The 19,393-nt window shown below is 35.0% G+C and overlaps 1 protein-coding gene across 2 annotated transcripts; it reads right to left on the bottom strand.

Moving 5' to 3' along the window:
* Window positions 1–3,257: 3,257 nt before the first annotated feature.
* On the bottom strand, window positions 3,258–18,502 carry LOC119069334 (shootin-1). 2 transcript variants are annotated; one of them, XM_037173400.1, is made up of 9 exons: window positions 18,381–18,502; window positions 14,390–14,609; window positions 14,127–14,313; window positions 13,936–14,048; window positions 13,719–13,867; window positions 12,058–12,170; window positions 10,835–11,012; window positions 10,238–10,673; window positions 3,258–3,507 (listed from the first exon to the last, which is right to left on the bottom strand). In XM_037173400.1, the coding sequence occupies exons 2-9, from the start codon at window positions 14,592–14,594 to the stop codon at window positions 3,299–3,301; spliced, it is 1,590 nt and encodes a 529-aa protein (XP_037029295.1). In that variant the 5' UTR covers window positions 14,595–14,609; window positions 18,381–18,502; the 3' UTR covers window positions 3,258–3,298. The 2 variants fall into 2 exon arrangements, with proteins under 2 accessions (XP_037029295.1, XP_037029294.1); XM_037173399.1 differs by lacking the exon at window positions 18,381–18,502 and adding an exon at window positions 17,765–18,360.
* Window positions 18,503–19,393: the final 891 nt, after the last annotated feature.

Genomic DNA, 19,393 nt, shown 5'->3' on the forward strand with positions numbered 1-19,393 from the left:
TTCACTTTAAGTACAATTCCAACGTTAGCTTCACTACTTTCTCGGAATTCTACATAATTTAAAAGAAATCCTTCGGTTCCACACGATAACTCGACTAACATCTTTTTATCGCTGTTCTAGTTTTGTAAGAGTATGTTACAACATTAGGAAAGTAAGTGAGTCATTACATGACAAATTTGAATGTGTGTGTGAGTATATGTATTCAAGTGTAAATGCTTATGAAACAAGAGCGTTAGCAAAGTTTTCGAGGGACCGTATTGAAACGAACTTTATCTTCATCCGAATTTACACTGGCAGCACAATTAAGAAAAAAATCGCTCGCTACGCTCGCAATTATCTTTTATTCTTTACAAAGCTTATGGTTCTTATAAAGAAGTTTCGCCCAATGTTCAAAAGTGCCCAAGACACGGCTGTTTATCGATAATTAAATTTTACAAAAGCATCAATTAATAAAACATCAATTTTCGATCATACAAAAAAGCGACTTTTTTGGGCAACACTATACGAAAAAAGAAGTCGGCGCCTCTGATACAGAGTAAGTTGAAAGATTTTGATTGTTTGGAAAAAGTCAATTTTGTATGAAAATGACAGATTTCAAAACGATGTATCTCCGGCAATTTTAAACCTACATAGTCGAGTGATAGTTCGTTTTGCTCGTATTTGAAGCGAGAATAGGTTTTGTGGTGATATAGACCAAAGGTTAGAAACTCAAATTTTCGGCTGGACATAGTTGCCGCGTCTCAAAAAAATTTCTTCGCTCTTTTTTTGGGGGTTAGACTACGTCAAGTACTCCGCTATCGCTCCGGACATGATACTGAAGCTTAACAGTGTGTCGTATAACGGTAAAACGTTGTAAAAAACAATTTCATACAAAAGAGCATTGCTCTGAAAGAACAGATTAAGACACTTTCAAGTTGATCACGAAGGCGGTGGAATCAAAAATTTTCCTGTTGCGTCGACTAGGTTTGAGGAACTTTATATGACGATTTCAACTTAACAAAAAAAAAATAGTTTTCAATTTTACTTTTCACACAATATGTAATGAGTTTAACAAATTTGGTTTCACCCGCCTTCGTCTTAACATGTTCTTCCAGAACCTTGCAAAATAGTACTTTCTTTGGCAGCTGTCGATTATGACCACTTTTGCGTGATTGTATAGTCATTTGTGTATCACTTCGTTCGGGCTACAACTCGCGAAATTGCCTAAAATCAATCGTCCAAAACAGATACTCAAAAAAATTTTCATGTAAGGGGTCGAAAACCAGAGAAAAATCTCAAAACTCCCTCATTTTCGGCCCCGACACATGAAAAGAAATTTAATGAGTTCAAAATTCCAATACAGAAAAGTATTACAGTCGGTGACTCTGAAATAAGTTATTCAGCTGTTTTTGAGCTGGTTAACTCATACAAACAAAACTGCGCTTATACCCTTGCTTATACCTTGTACACGGCTGAAATATAGTTATCGAGGGGGAAACCACTCTGTTGTGAGTAACATGGTTAATTAGTTAATCTGTTAATCATCAACATGATTTTTGTGAATACGCTCGGTTAATCAGTGATTTAACATGATTTACCACCATATTTCACTATTAATTGTTGTTTTGCGACAATTCCACCGGAAAATGCTGGTTAATCACTGATTCGTCATCATGTTAATCACTGGTTAATCATATTACGGTTTCCACCTCGAGTTGCACGAAGACATTTTGTTTGTTCGATTGACCAGTGGCTGCTGAAAAACAGCTGAAACGGAATGACTAACTCACAAAATTAGTTTTTCTCACCTCAGCTGAAATTGAGGGAATCTTTGATGTGAAAAATATTGTATTGAGTACGGGAAAAAAGTAGAAAATTTCATTTTCTCGGGTGACAACATTTATTCATTCTCTCTCAAATTTACCTATCTTTCCGCATAATTCACCTACTCACCTGCGTAGTTCACTTATTTACCCGCATAACTCCTATAATTCACGCTTCGCTCTGGCCACAAACATTGCTGAAACTTTCTTTGCCCTAAAAACCAGTTTTCATATGTCGGTGTGGTGTGAATAACCTCCACTCAAACGGACAATGTGAAAATGACATTTGTTGATGCTTCGACAGAGAAAATGGCTTTCCGCTCTCTTGTTTTGATAGGGGAGAAAATAGAATTTTTCTCCACCGAAATGTCATCAGACAAAGTTTTTGTTTTGAAAAATTGAGTGACAAATTGATGGTTTTGTTTTGTGGAGAATAACGGTAAATCACACCTCGTCCATATGGAAAACATTGTGTTGTGTGTTCACATCTGAATGTAGCTCCTTAGAATTGTATTGGGATCATTTGTTAAAGATTTATTTTTTATTAAAATAAATGAAATGAAAGAAAAAAGAGAATTTAAAATTTTTGAGATTTCTTTTTTTTTGTTTTCATAAAAAGTAAACCTTTAACAATGATCCGCGTACCTCCAGTGTGTATACAATTCTAAGGAGCTGCATTTTCGAATCTCTTTCTTTGTGACACACCAAAATTCCTCCAATATGCTTGCTGACATATACAATCGTTGGGGCCTACTACCTGACGAAAAATCAAATTGTAAGTAAAAATTCCTTACAACACGTAGGCTCTTGAACTATTTGGTTCAGTGACTCTCTACTTCTGTGATGACGATTTTATTATGGATATTAAGACATTTTTTTATGATTTTTAGTTTAAACTTAGAATGGTGAAAATTTTCATTTCGATATACCAGGCCAATAAAATTTCAAGCTTTTTTTATTTTATAAGAAATTACGTTCAGCCGTGGAATTATAAGACCCGACAATTTCCGACGCTTTCATACATAACGTACGTATCGTAATGTTATAACTCACGTGGTTGGAATAGAGTTATTTGCGTTGAAATTGTTGGATATGCAGAGAACCAACGCACTTCAAGCATGAGTGATACTCTAAGTAGAGTACTGAGGCTGGGCAGTGTATCATAAAAAACTTTCACAGTGTAAAAAAATGTGACATTTTTTTTTCAAACAAAGTAGTCCTCTATTTGACAGCTGTCACTACGATCACTCTTGCTTGCAGTGCGTTGAGAGAACAGAATGATTTTCAACTGCACAAAGAGAATTTCATTTTCCATTTCCTTTTCCACTGGTTTACCTTACTACAAGACATCATCCGGGAATTCCTCTCTGAACGATATAGTGACTGAAAATGTATTTTGAATATCTTGTAAATTGTATTTTCAATCGTGAAATTACAATAGAAAAAATACGAAAATTTCAATTAGAAAAAAAATAAGTTTATTTTTGAGTACAATGTTAAAGTACGTCTTCCGTCGATGCTTTCGGCGAAGACAAAGCAACATTCAATTGTGAACTAACTAAAATATTTGAATTTCGGTTTTGCTTACGACTTATCTCAAGTATTTGAAACATTTCCTGTAGCGCTGCATTGGTTTGAGTTTTGCGTCGTCGTTTCCGTAGCGTTACAGTACCATCCTTAATTTGGGAAATTATAGCGTCCATACCTGTAACAGTAAAGAAGAAAAATGTGTTTTGCAATCGTATCATCATCTTCAAATAGATTTTGATTTCATTCAATGCTGTAAATCTCAATGAATTTCGGTAAATAATTTTTTTTTATTCAATTAGCACGATGAGTAATTTTATTTTCATAATAAGGAAACGCTCAGCGCGGCATTGAATGGGGATATAAAACGAAGAAAATAAGAACTTGTAATCTCAATATTTTCCTTTTTCTTTTCCTTTTTCGTACTTGGTGACGATAAGAATACTGGTGGATGCTGTAGCAAAACCATATTTTCAATCATAAATCTCGCTCTCTTCGTTAGAACTAATTTGTCACAATGCTTCTGTTCATTTCCTGTTGCGCTCACGCGAATTGCCTAACCACCCCACAGCATCCATGTACGAACTAACTTGAACCACCTAGATCCCCATACCAACGATCATTTCTATGATTTTTCATGAATACATACGACACCCTTTAGGCACCCCATACCACCCAATGTACTACCATCGCACAAAATAAAAAGTATACTATTTGTCACTGTGGGATCTGCGCATAAATTTGTGAACATCACTCACTCTCCACGACTCGGGATGTTGTTGTTGTTGTTGTCATTTTGTTGTTGTTGCCACTGCTGTGTGTGCATTACAAAAACATAAATAAATATATACGCATGGTTAAGTCCTGAAAACTGAGTGAATGTATTGGCGACGAGACGACAACATTTTATTACACACCGCATAACGAAAACTTTCCTTGACGTGTTTGTTTGATTTTTCCCGATTGATTGATTTTTGATGTGTTGCATCCGCCTTTTAGAACTTTCAAAGTTAGTTGAAAGAGCCGCGGTCATAAAGTTCGTTTATTTTTTTTCCGTTTTCGAAACATTCAAAACATTTGTAAATTTGGCGGTATGTGTTGAATACTCTGCACCGAATATACAGAAGAAAAAAAACATTTATTAAGACGTTCCCTGCCATCCACTATATCCTTTACTGGTGTTTTATTATATCAAGTGAACCGATTTATTGCTATATGAAGTGGTTATCAATTGTTGTGCCAATTAGTGCTTTGAAATACGCTGACACATAAAATTAATTGAGCTCGTAAAACGAGAGCTTTTATGGTGGATTTTGTCTCTGAATGGGAATTGCTAAGGATTTTCTTTGCGATTTTTGTTTGTTTAAATGATATGTAAAAGGAATCGGAGTGTTGGACTTAATTAAACAATAATCAGGAAATCTATTTTGTAATTTTAATCGATTTTAAGTCATAAAATAGTTTTGGTTTTTTTTTATTTTGACTTTGAAAAATCTGTGTAATTTAAATTGATTTATGTTGTGCCGTTAGAGCGTATAAATATATAAAAAATGATTCTGCCAAATGAAATATATCGATAGAATTTTATGTGAAGCCAATGCAATAATATTCAAGGTAACATTACTACGGTCTTCTTTTCAAAAGTATTGACGGAGAAAATTGAATTCTCTTGAGGGAATATTATTATTAAAAAAAAAAAAAGAAAAGGAAATATCAACGTCGCAACAAAGTAATTTCGAAATTTTTGTTATTTCTTGATAATTTAGAGTCTTATTTTTGTATGTTCTTTTCCTTTTAATTGATTCAACTAAATCATCTCGGTCCATTCGTCCGTTCACTATTTTTGGATTCTCATAACTTTTATCAAAAGAAAATTTCCTGCAAACTTTCAAGTTCTCCCTGCAATTTATTGATGAAACTTTGTGACTTTGAGTTGAAAATCAATTAATTTCTGTTCAATGTTCAAAATTGATTAAATTTGAAATTTAACTGTAGAGAAAGTGAGCGATTCCTTTCAAGAACAGCGTACCGAAATCGGACGGATTTTCTAGTGGTCTTTTTTATGTGTTCCCATAAATTTATTCGATCCTAGAAGCCAAAACCACTTTCAAAAAAATGCAACGACGCTTTGTGTGGGAGATGATCAAAAACCGAGAACATGCACTTTTCTTACAGAAATTTCTCGCTGCACAAAAAAGCTAAATGGTCGTGTTGGACTTAGTTAGAAAGGCAATTTCATGTACATGCAGAACCATCAGGGTCTTTTGTGGGTTTGACAGCATCTACGGTGAAATATGAGCATTTAAACATTTTAACTTTTCACAGTTCGTCGTAGATGCTTCCAAACCCTGAAACCCCCTTTACCCTGAAAGTACATGAAATTACCATTCTAATGACACCATCCCACATGACATTGTACGCTTCGTGTACCTGGAGAAATTTCTAATTATCTAAAAAGTAGCCACACAAAGGTCGAGGAATCGTTTAGAAAGTGTTTTTGGCTTCTAGGGTCGAAAACCTTTCTGAGCATACGTCCGATTTCGGTAGGCACCTTTTGAAAGTCGATTATTGTTCCAAACCATTTTTTTGACCACCAGAAGCCTGTGATATTAAATTCTAGAAATATTCAGTAGGAGACCGCATCAGTGAATGAATCAGAATCAGTGAATTTGATATTGGCCTTGTTCCCATTAACATTTCACAGATGGCAAGCATATCAGCAGTTTTACTATTGGATCTATTACTTCATTTTATCTAAATAGTTTCCAAAGATTAATTTAAAATCTTTTAACCCATTTTTGGAACATTTATTCCTGCAGCCTGCAGTCGTTAACGATAATGCATGACAGCTGTCTGTAACGGCTTAAAATGCATTTTCATACTGTAAGGTAAGCTATGCTTCAATATCACAATGTAAATGTATGAATAAATCGAGGTGTAATTGCTATCACCTGAATGTGGGTACAATTAAAGAAACTAGAAAGAATTGGGTGAACAGTGAGTCAGTGTGCTAATTTAGAGCGGTATGCTACTCCCTTTTGCCACTTACAGTCAGTGTTTTGTTAGGAGTGCCTCAAAGCTCAACAGGTGTGCAACAGCAAAAATGACAAATAAAATGTTTATTTGAAAAAGTTTGCAGATAAGGAATGGGTGTTAGAATTTATCCGAACTGGGAAGTATAATTATTTTGGCTTTGTTGTCTCTGATTGTGTGGTAGCGATAAAAACACGAACAATGTGAACATTTTCACAGCTTTTCATGAAGAAAACCTAACCCAATATTTAATTGAAATAAAATCTTTTTTTTTTGTCGATGAAAACAATTGACAACCCACCACCTTTACTCGATATTGATGGTATTAAATACAACACAAATTGGATTCGTTGACGAGCACTTGATTTATAATTTAAAATTTTGTCAAAACACCCACGTTCTTGGATGAACTTGTATGATCCTTCGTTATATTTTCTCATCGAAACATAGGCTGGCATCAAATATCAAGTAGATTAAAAGAATTTCTTCATTTTACTTCTTTTTTTCGTATTCTTGAACAGTACAAAATCGTGCAACATCTCAATGAGGATGATCTCATATCGAAAATAATTTCTACGGAAAGGTGTAACACCAGGGGAAAAAAAATCCAATTACTCGTTTTATTGTAAGTATCAAAGCCCGCGAAATGCGAATCTTTTTCACAAATTCACACTTATTCCATGCTAAAAATTGTGTAGGCCGAATAAATGACGTTCGATGTTTATTCTATTTTAAGTGGGATAATTATTCCACTGATTTAATTGAATCTATATCATCAAAGGGAAGTGAAAATCATCCATCGATATTGAGATTTTGTTGATATTTTTGTGGGTTAAAGACGTAACAATATACGTGTAAATCATTCATGTCGTTCAACATAGGTGTTACGATGGTAACAATTATGAAAAACTGGTTCATATGAACAGCGTGAGAGAGTAAGAGCTATGTAACGTACAGAGAGAAGAAAATGATTCTCAAGAAATTCGAAAAAGTTAGTTATATGGTATGACCAGCGTCCATGCAACACAATCCAACAAAATGAGACTTGTGTGCGCAGAAATAATAATCTATGCATGTCCTTCCTTACGACCATACTTGGAGATTCAAATTCGATTTTGATAAAACTTCCGCAGATAAAGTCTGGATGGAAATTCTCATAATTTTCGTAGATTCAAAATTTCATTCATAAACAGGGCCTATTTTCAGGAATTGTAAAAATCCGTCGAAATTCCTAAAATAAAAAATTCACAAAACTTGAATTTTCAATAATTTCCCTAAAAATAGGCCGGGTCATAAAATAATAAAAAAAATCCCAACATCGGAATACCCACAAAAGATATCGGCAGTTGTTACAGACAGGGCTTATTTTTGTGAGATACTGAGACTGAAAATTTTTGAAAAATACCGAAACATTCCAAAAAGTTCCGAAAAGTAAAAATAAAATTACTAAATCTTTGTTATTGCTTCGATAAAATAATATTTCAGAATCTTTTCGAAATTAAGTTTCCAAAGATAGGCTCTGTAACCTATAGTATTGCTTCTTCCTACGAATTTCATTCGTCGAATTCAACTTTATACTGTTAGAGCTTCCATTAAAAAAAATAGTGAGATACAATCAGCCCCCCATGTTTCGAAACATGCAACATTCTCATTCTTTACATGGATCGGTTAGACCTGAGAGATTCAGTTCTACTGTACTGTGCACTGTACTGACTTTTTAGTATAGTCAGACATCAGTATATACACCGAGACGCCAGTGAAGTAGAGCATCACTCAACATATTTTCTTTTCAATTATTTTCGCGATGTTCCTGATAAACATTACGTTTGCAAAGCTTCATTCAAAACGAATGCAAATTTGGTCAATCTAAGTTAAAACTTATTTCTCATTGAAAATGATTCAGTCAGTCGGTCAGTCCATTGTTTGTGTTCCGTCAGGCTAGGTGTTCCACTTCGATAGGTCCACTTTTCGCATTGAACATTTTTAGCCCCGTACGAAGTACTGGGGGCTTATAAGATTAATATGCCGTTTGTAACACGTCGAATTGGAAGCAGACAGTAAGGGCAAAGCATTTGGTTATGTTCATAGACTACGAATCCGCAATAAAAAAAATGTCCGTCCGTCCATCCGTCCGTCCGTCCGTCTGTGACCCCTTTAGCCTGAGTAAATCACAACCTTTTTTCAAAATTCTTTTTTTCCCCGATTGGTATCGACAAAAGTAAGGTCAAGTTCGAAAATGGGCATGGTAGGGTCGGCCCTTCCAGAGCTAGGGCCCTATTGGTGTTTTTCAGTCTTTCGACGATATCTACCGAAATACGCACGCAATGGCTGCTTGTGATATATCAAATGAAAGGTATTGACGAGTAGAACAAAGTTGCTGAACATTGTTTTTGGGTAAGATGCAACGTGGGCTTGCTGGGATGGCTCAAAGGTCGGTACTCGGCCCTAAGAGTTTTCTGCACATAAATCGAGTAAATCTCATCCGATTTTGCTAGATTTAGTTTTTTATGGAAGGTAATTGAATGCCGAATAGAATGATGGCAAAAAAAGTTTTAAATTTGGGTCCTTGGACTAAGGCCGCTACTCGGCCCTAAGTGTTTCTTGCACATAAATCGAGTAAATCTCATCCGATTTTGCTAGATTTTGTTTCATTTGAGAGATAATTGAATGCCGAATAGAATGATGGCGAAAAAAGTTTCAAATTTGGGCCCTTGGACGAAGGCCGCTACTCGGCCCTAAGTGTTTTTTGCACATAAATCGAGTAAATCTCAACCGATTTTGCTAATTTTTGTTTTATTTGAGAGGTAATTGAATACCCAATGGAAAGTTGGCAAAAAATGTTGGGTTTCTAAAATAATGTCGTAAATTGTTGGTTTTATTTGAGAGGTACTTCGTACGGGCTTTCGTAATTGCGCTCTGCGCAATTTTAAAAATGAACACTTTCAGTAAATTTGACCATGCCCAACTTGACTTGCATTTTGGTAACAGACGCATTAGAGGGTTGTAGACGTATTAGGGTTCCGGGCGTATTACGGCTACGGACATATTATGGTTACGGACGAAATAGGATTACGGGTCGTACGGGGCTAAGTCGCAGCAAACGCTCCGACTGTTCTGATGCCTTGTTTCAGTTAACTTCGTTTATGTTTTGGATTCTCATATTTTCAGAATTTTATGTGTTAATTGAACGACTGAATGAATCGTTCGATCGAAATCTTTACAAATACTTTCGGGTTCAAGATGCTTTTTTGTTGCCTTTCTTTCATAGTCCTTCGCTGATAGCTGCGATGGTGAATAAATATAATGCAACGACCGAATAGACGCTTTCGTGGAAATAATGAAACATTTTTCCATTATCGAAAAATGTCCTCAGTTTTATGCAGAACAATGCACTGAATTAAAGGTCAATCTACCTTTCGAACGGGTATTTTATGACACGAGCTATGCACGTCGTCGTTACACGTGAAAGTGCAACGTTCAACATTTACTACAGCCATTACACCGTTACGTTGCTTTTCGTCAGAACAAAGATGAAATCAAAGCACTGTCAAGCGACAGTGCTTCGATGAAATTCATAAACAAAATTCATTTTGCCCAATATGATTTCAGGTGATGTCCGGCAATGTGTCACAGTGTTAATGTCAATGATGACAAATGAACGATTAAACGTACAATATCCTACAACCAATTCACTTATCGGTACGAAAACTTTGTCGTATTGAGGATAAATATGGTGAATAAATGAATGAATCAATGGATGGAAATATTATAAAGAATATGGTGTGACGAAGTGGTGACACAACAACACCAAAAAGCATATACTTTAATACGCTGGGTTATACATTACATGTACACACCCGATCGATACCACCTACCTGTTGCCTGTACTTGTTGATTGTGTATATTATCGTTCCCCATTTTAAATTCATAGGCAGCAATGCTATCATTAAGACTAGTTCCATTTTTAGTAATGTTAGTATGGGGTAAATTAAACTTTGGCATCATTGGTGGTGGTGGTGGCGGTGGCGGCGGTGGTGGTGGTGGAGGAATAGGCTGCTGTGTTTCTTGTGCTACAGTCGGTTGTTTGGGTGTTGGTGCAAATGAAATTAAATTATCTTGATACAGTGTGCCCACGTTGTCAAGATGATTTTTTATGAATGACATTTTCTTTAGATCAGCCAGCTCATTTTCAGCTTTGTCCGCTCTATTGTTGGCTAAGTTTAATTCATTTTCTAGCATTTCAACCTTAACAAGCAACATTTGAATTTCCTCTTTATAGTTACTTTGAATGGTCGCTTCCATTTGTCTTGTCTGCGATTAAAATTAGTATTTTGTTAGAATTTCAGTTTTAGTGTTTAGTGATCGATCAGATTTTAGCCGAAAGAAACTTTTCCCAATTTTCTTTTCTCTTTCCTTCTCTCTCACAATTTTTTTTTCTCTCTTTTCGATTCGACAATAAAATGCACACTCACCATTTCGACAATCCGTTCCGAATGTTCGATTTCTTTTTTGCTAAGCTCATCACGCAACTGTACTACTTGCTCATTGGGTGGCATAAATTTAGGACTGCCCGGACTATCCACAGCGTCTCGGTTTTCTTTAACTAATTCATCGTTTCGTTTTTTCATCTTTAAAATTGCTTCTTCCATTCTGTAAAGTAAATGATAGGATAGTCTTCAGTACATGGCATGATGAAATTGAGTTACAGACGAAACGATAACGTGTGATGTACACGCTGCATAACAATGAGGGTGTTGTTGGAAGGTGTTGTCAGTATTAGTTATTCGTTTCATGTCGAATGGAGTAGTTGATATTCGAATTTTTGGCTAACGAATTGGGTCAATTGATTTGAAGTAATTTAAAATTTCAAACTCGTTCAGATCGGTTTGCCGTTTTCAGTTGAATAAACTCAAGGAAACAGTCGTGTTCAACGTTTTAAAAGAATGTTTTTCTTAATATTTTAAACGGATAGATTCAACCATTCCAAGCACGGGAGATAACACAAATTTCTCTGGAGAGGTGTAACGGACGCTAAAGCTTTACCATGTGTTCTGCTTTGCATTTTAATTGATCTAATTTCTAACTCTTGCTAAAACAAAATCCTTAGGCTACCACTGCAAGGCGATTGCCTCAATGTACCTAGATAACTCATACGCATAACAATTGGAATATTTGCTGTTGAACTATTGTAGTTGCTGACTTTACTTTTTATTGAAAAATTGCAACTAAGTGTTCGTAGAACTTCGTGTGGCAAAGTGACCAAAGTTTTTACCTTCGTTGTTTTGAATCTATTGAACATTGAAATGTCGGACATGAGATGGGGAGCTAACCCGAAAAATTCCTGAGTTATCCCAATGGAATTCTTGTCGTTACATGGACTTTCGGGAGTTTAATGGAAGGTTTTGTAGAGATAAAATTTCTATAACAAAGATTGTGTGACAGTAATGGTATAAGAGACGATAATATCAACTCATAACCATACCACCCCAATTATTTTTAACTGCACAATGTAAAAATACAGGTCACATGTTCTCAACACATCCCAGCTGAAAGCGCAACGGTGCACTATTAAATGTTGCAACTAAAATATGAATTCGTTTAACATTGTGCTGCATGTAAAAGGTTTTTTTTCCTTTTCCATTACGCAACCCTCATTGCTCTCAATGCAATTTTCCCAATAATTCAAATGGGTTACCTCTTGCTCGTATCCACGCTCTCCTTCATTCCATTAGTCATTAACATTGCTACTTGTTCCAAATTCGTATTTTCAACCTTTAGACTCTCGTTTTCTTTCTCCAACTGATGTTGCTGCAATCAGAGGAAAATTTGCTGAATGACAAATGAATTTCGCTAACATAAGAAAGGGTGTCGGGACATTTCCACACCGTCAATATCGTCAGGAACGATATTATCGTTTTTTTGGACGATACTATCGTCTAAAAAACGATACTATCGTCTAAAAAACGATAATATCGTTTTTAGACGATAGTATCGTCCAAAAAAAACGATAATATCGGTTTTTGGACGATAGTATCGTCTCAAAATCGATATTATCGTTTTTTAAACGATACTATCGTCCAAAAAAACGATATTATCGCCCAAAAAATTTTCATACAGGACGATAATATCGTCTAAATTGAAAAATTCTAAAATATTGTCTGGGCGATAGTATCGTTTTCTGGACAATATTATCGTTCAAAAAACGATAGTATCGTTTTCTGGACGATATTACCGTTCTAGAAAATCTAATGGATATTTTCGTTTTCTGTACGATAATATCGTCCAAAACGATAATATCGTCCTGGGCGATATTATCGTTTTCTTAAATGATAATATCGTCCAGGACGATACTATCGTTTAAAAAAACGATAATATCGCCCAGGATGATATTATCGTTTAGTTTTGGGTGGTAATATTGTCCAGAACTCAATTTTACTCAGAGGTGCAGCAAGAACCGAATTCTCTTCCAAAATATCGAAAAACAATTGTCAGAGGAAATCACCTACACATCAGTGTTTAAAAAAGGCGTTTAGTTCGTCCCTAAATAATTCATCTTTTTACGGAATGAATATCAACTTTGATTGTACATAAAAAGCGTTTTAACACGCCGAGCGATTCGGCCCATTGCCCCGGAGCGAAGCGGAGGGCCGCAATGCGAGCCGGGCGCCGGAACGGTGTCGGAACTTAGGAGTTAATTTTTTTTTCTCGCATCGTCTCAGATCGTCCAGAACGATATTATCGTCCCAAAAATTATCGCCCAGAACGATAATATCGTCCAAAGTAACGATAAATTTGTTCAGAAAAAGAAAATAACGATAATATTGTCCAGCGGATATTTTCATCCAGGACGATATTATCGTCAAAAAAACGATAGTATCGTCCAAAAAAACGATATTATCGTTTAAAAACGATATTATCGTTTTTTTAAACGATAATATCGTCAAGAAAACGATAATATCGTCCTGAAAATATTTTAAAATTTATAATTTTAGACGATATTATCGTCCTGGATGAAATTTTTTTGGACGATAATATCGTTTTTTAGATTAAAAAACGATAATATCGTTCCTGACGATATTGACCGTGTAGTTATGTCGCCTCATCTAAGAAAGGTGTCGACGTCAAACTTAATGTGCTGGTGCGAAAGGTTTTCGTAGAAGTTCTTTCATGTTAGGAGCAGGGATTTCTTTTAGGAAGACGTTTTCACATTTTTCATTAATTTTTTTCTGAATTTCCCTCATTTTCCTCATTTTTGGATAAGTTGGAAAATTTAGGAAATCATTTTCCCAAAATTAGTCCACAATTAGATTTGAAAACGTTTGTCAACCGAACTTATATCGATATTAGTTTGCTTACATTTTCAATAAGTTCCGATATTTTCTCATTCGCTTCGTACAATTGGAGTTCGGTCGTATTCAAATGAGTTCTGATGTTACCAATGTCCACGACCAGCTGTTCCAGCGTTTGCGTCGCTAAAATATCCTTTTTGGTATTATTCGAATGAACTGAAAAAAATTCTTTGTTAAAACAAAAGCAACAAAAGCCACCAAAATGGGCGCAATCATTTTCTCACCTTCCAATTCCTTCATTCCAGGTACAAGGTCGCTGAGTTTAGTTTTAGCTTCTTTACTAGCTTCCAAGAGGTAGTTCTGGTTCACTTCGTGTAAACGAATTGTTTCCTTTAACCTGAATATACAAGGGAAAGAAATGGAAGCCTGTTGTTCATATGCGACTTTTCCGAGGAAATGTGTGAGCTGAGCTTACGTTTTAACAATCACACTCTGTTGTTCAATGAATCGTTGCAATTTCTGCTTTTCCTCAACCTCATTCTGAAGTTTTTCGATAATTTTCTGAATTTGCACATCTCGAGTCTTTTGAAGAGTTGTAGCTTTATCTAGGTCACCGGTTAATTTAGTTAGTTGCATCGATAGTTCGTTATTTTTTCCCACAACTTAATGAAAAGAAAAGACATAAGATGGAAATGCTGAAAAGGAACGGAAAAATCGAACTTCGTTACGCTTTTATACCTTCAGTCAATTTGTCGATAAGATTTTGTTTTTCCTCCTTCAGAGAACTGTTTTCTTCGAGTAATGTGAATGTATCCAATTCAAGTGAATCAGCACCGTTGTCGTTCAAGTTGCCATCATTACTTTTGCTGAATGTTTTATTGAACCGAAGCTTCGGCGTTCCTTTCGATATTGGAATGCCGCTGGGCCGTTGTGGCGATTCCATTTTATTGATTATATCCTTGTAATGAAGAGGTGATCGTGAGTGTGTTAACGTTAACGTCTTATACAGTTCATGTTTGGGTTTTATTAATGAAAATTAGTAAAGACGAAGACAGTGTTTTCGGTATCCCAGAAATGTTGAAAAGTCAAGTTTTCGCGTGATGTTTGTTGATTGGAGGCGAAGCGGAGCTCAATAACCACGCTAAAACTTGACTTTAAACTTTTTGGTCGAGTTACGTACAATGCTTTAAATGCTCAGGGCACCGGAAAAAAGTTTCATTGATGAAATGAACGGGTTTCGGTGCAGAAGCATGTAAAATTATGTTCTTAAAGCAGGGAATTTCTACTAGACTTCCACAGTGCTCTCTATGTCTATGTCTACGATAAGCACAGATCATTTTATCAGTTAAAAGTTAGATGTTTTCGTTTGAAATTAAATTTTTATTTAAACATAGTGTCCCTGGTCAAAAGATTCAGAAAATTGTTCCAGAGTTCCCACGACTTAGGAAGGCTCCTAAAATTAGGAATTTTAGGAAATTTTAACGGTAATTTTAGGAGAATTTTAGGAGATTTTGCAAGTAATTTTAGGAGTATTTTAGGAGATTTGATAAAGGTTTTATAAGTAATTTCCGGAGGAATTTTTGCAGCCTCAAGATCTTTCTGTTTCTCAAACACTTCGTAAAATAATAAAAGTGTTTCAGAAAATTAATATGTTCAATTAGGGGTGTGCGATGGATATAGGATCGAGACAGGCATAGTCCACAAAAAATTGTTATCATCCCTAGATGTCAAAAACTCGATTTTCTCAATTGAGCCATTTTGCATCAATTTTAGACCAAACAAACACTCACGAAACAAACATTTCTCACATGATTTTCAAAAACTTTTTTGTTCTGGATAGCCTACAACATTCGCAAGAATTTAAGCCCACTTGAGCAAAGATCGAATTATTTTCTTGATAGAATTTCCGAATTTTCAAGTTTAAAATCCACTCAATTTTTCATAGTCGGCAAACTTTGACGACTCACCAAAAATACCTTCTCGACAAACTTCGCCCGGATTTAATTTTTTTCTTGTAGCACTGGACTCCAATTAGTAGAATAAGACTAATGCAGCTAACAAAGATCTCAAAGAAGGTTTTTGGTAGAAGTCGAAGTAAGTGGAAGACCGAAAAATCAAAAATTTAGCTTCTATGATTTGTCTCAAGTTGTAAATGAATTTTTAAAATTTACGCCAGTCTCGATCCTTTCTCCATCGTACACCCCTAATTGACAAAAAGTTTTTTTTTATCAAAGCATCGTTTTCCTTATGTAGTTCGATAATTGAAACTTTTATGGTTTACACTTTTTTGACGCCAGTTAAGACCAGCAACCAGACTGGAGAGCCGCCAAATTTCAGCCGCCGAAAAACGGCGGCTAGGCCCAAAACGACCCGCCGCCGCCGCCGGAGATTTTGGTCGGCTAATTGCAGCTAGCCGCCGTAAGCCGCCGCCAGAGGTTTAGGTCGGCTAACTCGGCGGCTGATGCATATTTTATCCAAAAAAGACAAAAAGACGGCACAAACCAACAACATTAAATTCATTTTTTGGAACAGTACCGTCACTTGAGAATGTACTCCTACCTTTAATGACCCTTGCGATGTCTATCTTTAAGATATTTTCTACTTTGATTTTCGTAAGTTTTTTATTTTTTCTTCAAAACAACATTCCAAGAAAAATTGAGAAATTTAAGAAAATTTCCAAGAATTTGTAGAAAATATTGTCGATGGACATGGTCTTTTGTTTGTGAAAATCCCAAATTTTATGAAAATCGTAAATATTCGTAAAAATTGCGAAAATTCGATTCGTAAAAGATTTGAAATTTCATGAAAAGCGCAAAAATTCGTTAAAAGCGCGAAAACTTGTGAACAGAGCGAAAATTCGTGAAAAGCGTGAAAATTCGTAAAAAATCGCAGAAATTCGTGAAAATTACAAAAATTTGTCATCCAGCCGCCGCCAGCCACACCTTTTTTGGACGGCTAGACGCCGCCGGCGTTTATTTCTCGGCTCTCCACTCTGCCAGCAACTTGGTATTTATCAGTTGTTTCTTGTCGACTGGACCCTTCTTTCAAGTTAACAAGATTCACCATAATTTTGGTCGAAGTGCGACGATAGTCGAATCTACTAACAAGCTGAGATCCTCGATAATATATTTGTTTTCGCTAAATCCACGTTCAGGATCGCTGTTTGCATGACTCAAAGAAAGGACTGTTTTCAAATTCATTGCAGCGTAATTAAAAAAATTACTTGTTTTTCAGTTTTATTAAAAAAATTCTTTGATAGTGTGGGCTATTTTTAGGAATTTTAGAAGATTTTAGGAGATTTTAGGAGGATTTGGTCCATTTTAGGAATTTTATGAATTTTAGGAGGAGTGGGAACTCTATTGTTTCGTTAATATGATTCCCCTAGCAGCTCTGATATTCTTTTCAATTCAATCCGAAGTTTCTTCCGGAATTTTCAAAAATTGACCATAATGACCATAAATGGGCGCGCCGAAGTAGCGTTAATAGAGATTGTAAGAAGCAGTAATGGTGGTACTTCGATTGTAAATGTAATCGAGTTTGCTGAAAAATGTGCCCTGGTTGCTTCAATATTATATTGTAAAAAACATACACTCGCTCGCCAAACAACTAAAACCCCGATAACCTTCTTCAATTCCGACCTGCCCACATAAATAATAAAATTTCTGCAAGCTAATAAATGTGTCATTGATAATGAAAGAGAAGCTGTCATCATGTGGGCATTCAAGCACTTCGATACATTTTAATTTCAACGTTAAAAACGTTTTAACGCGCTCTGATCTAATACATCAGATTATCACCATGGTGTCTTGGTCACCGTTGAACTTTTAATTAATTAATCCAAATAATGATCGGTATGAACTATAATTTATTCGGTACATGGTTGAAAATGAATTAAAACTTTTGATCCAAATTTACAATTATTAAACCACATTCTGCATTTTGTCGATTATAAATTGAATTGAATTTTAAATTGACAACAAGTTTTACTCCTACACAAATATACTGTGTATAGCCCATTGAGGATTGTGAAAAAAATACAAAAACAATTTAATCATTTCCACTCTACCGATCACCGACTAAAATGTAAACAGATTTACTTGAACAATACAATACCTTGATAGAATTTGAATGATTCATTTTGAATTGTGTTACAATTTCGATTTTTATTTCAAAAAAAAAAAAAAAAAATTAACTCAGAAAAACACACATGACTAAGTCAATACACAAAATTCAAATCACTTTCATTTAGCCAAATAATAAAAAATTAGACTTTCAATTCGAAGACATTTGTTCTAAAACGAATACATAATGTTTCAACAGCACTCATTTGAATATTCTTCTACAATGAAACAGTTCAACCAACTTTTATGTTTATGTAAATATTATGATTGGATTAGATTCTGTTTCTTCTTTTTTAAATATTGAATTCAATCTGATGGATCAGCAGTGTTTTTCTTTTGTCTGTGTTTTTATTTGAAAAAAGAGAGAGAACCGAGACACACATCCGATATATAAAGTTAGATAATGTCTTAAGATAGTATGCACAACACAGTTTGCAAAAGAACAAAGGTCACAGCCACGTTGTGTTTCCAGCGATATAGGAAATGTATAAAAATATTACGGACAAAGAAGCACAGTTATATATTTAACAAACACAAGAAACTATTATAGGACGAAACACGAAACTACAATTAATATTTTTGATTTAAAAAAAATCATCACACAGTACCTCCGTTCGGTGTATTTATCTTTTGTTTGTTTATGAAACGAATACGAACATTCCTTCGTCGTCCCAAGAAACTGTTATCTAGCGAATTACTTACAAAAAATATAAGTCAGTGGACTGAGTCATACAACAAATTTTTATTTTGTTGTTCTGATACCGCGCGGTTCATGCGTATTTTTTAAACTTCTTTCTTATGTTCACTTCTCGGCAAGTAAGTACAGTTTAATTAAAGAAACCATGCGCATAGAAAGAGCCAACGATTAAAACTGACTGCATGGGTATATCATTGTAGTTGATTCACTCCCGTATGTTAATATCATATTGGAAATTTGTATTGGTTTCGTAAATATTAAAATGGACATGATGACGAGTCATACAGAATATTATTTTTTTTTTGTTATGAATAATAAATGAAGAAAAAAGACAGATGGTATAAATAACATTAAAAATAAAAATCTGTTTTGCCAGTTGACTCTTACAATACATTCTTGATTAACGTTGTTCATTTTTCTATATTTATTTAAAAACTCTGAAGACGTACGATTTGCGAAAAAGAAAAATTTGCATAAAAAAACAAACCGGGAAAAAATTAGTCATTTCATTTCATTTCATTTCATTTCATTTCATTTATTTCAGTTTAAATTCGAATATAAATACAAAAAACATCTGCGTAGCTCTAGTGTGACGAAGTCAATTCGAAAGAGCTACGATTACAGCATGTCAGCATGTCAAAATAAAAAGTCTTTCTCTTCATAAAATCTGTGACCGTGAACTCCACTTGATAATTTTGAGTAAAGAGAATTATCATCATTTATCACATACGCGCGGTGTTCGGATGTCAAAATTACTTACCTAGAAGTTTAATTCAAAAATTACACTTCAGTTCTATGTTGTTGTCTCGTTTTCGCTTATGTGATAAAATAGAGTACACCAGAGTTGGATCGGTTATCCAAAAAACCGAAAATTTCGGTTCGGTTTGGACCGAACCGAGAATTTCGGTTCGGATTGAACCGAAC

This window comes from Bradysia coprophila (genome assembly GCF_014529535.1).
Source record: "Bradysia coprophila strain Holo2 chromosome X unlocalized genomic scaffold, BU_Bcop_v1 contig_26, whole genome shotgun sequence".
NCBI lineage: Eukaryota > Metazoa > Arthropoda > Insecta > Diptera > Sciaridae > Bradysia > Bradysia coprophila.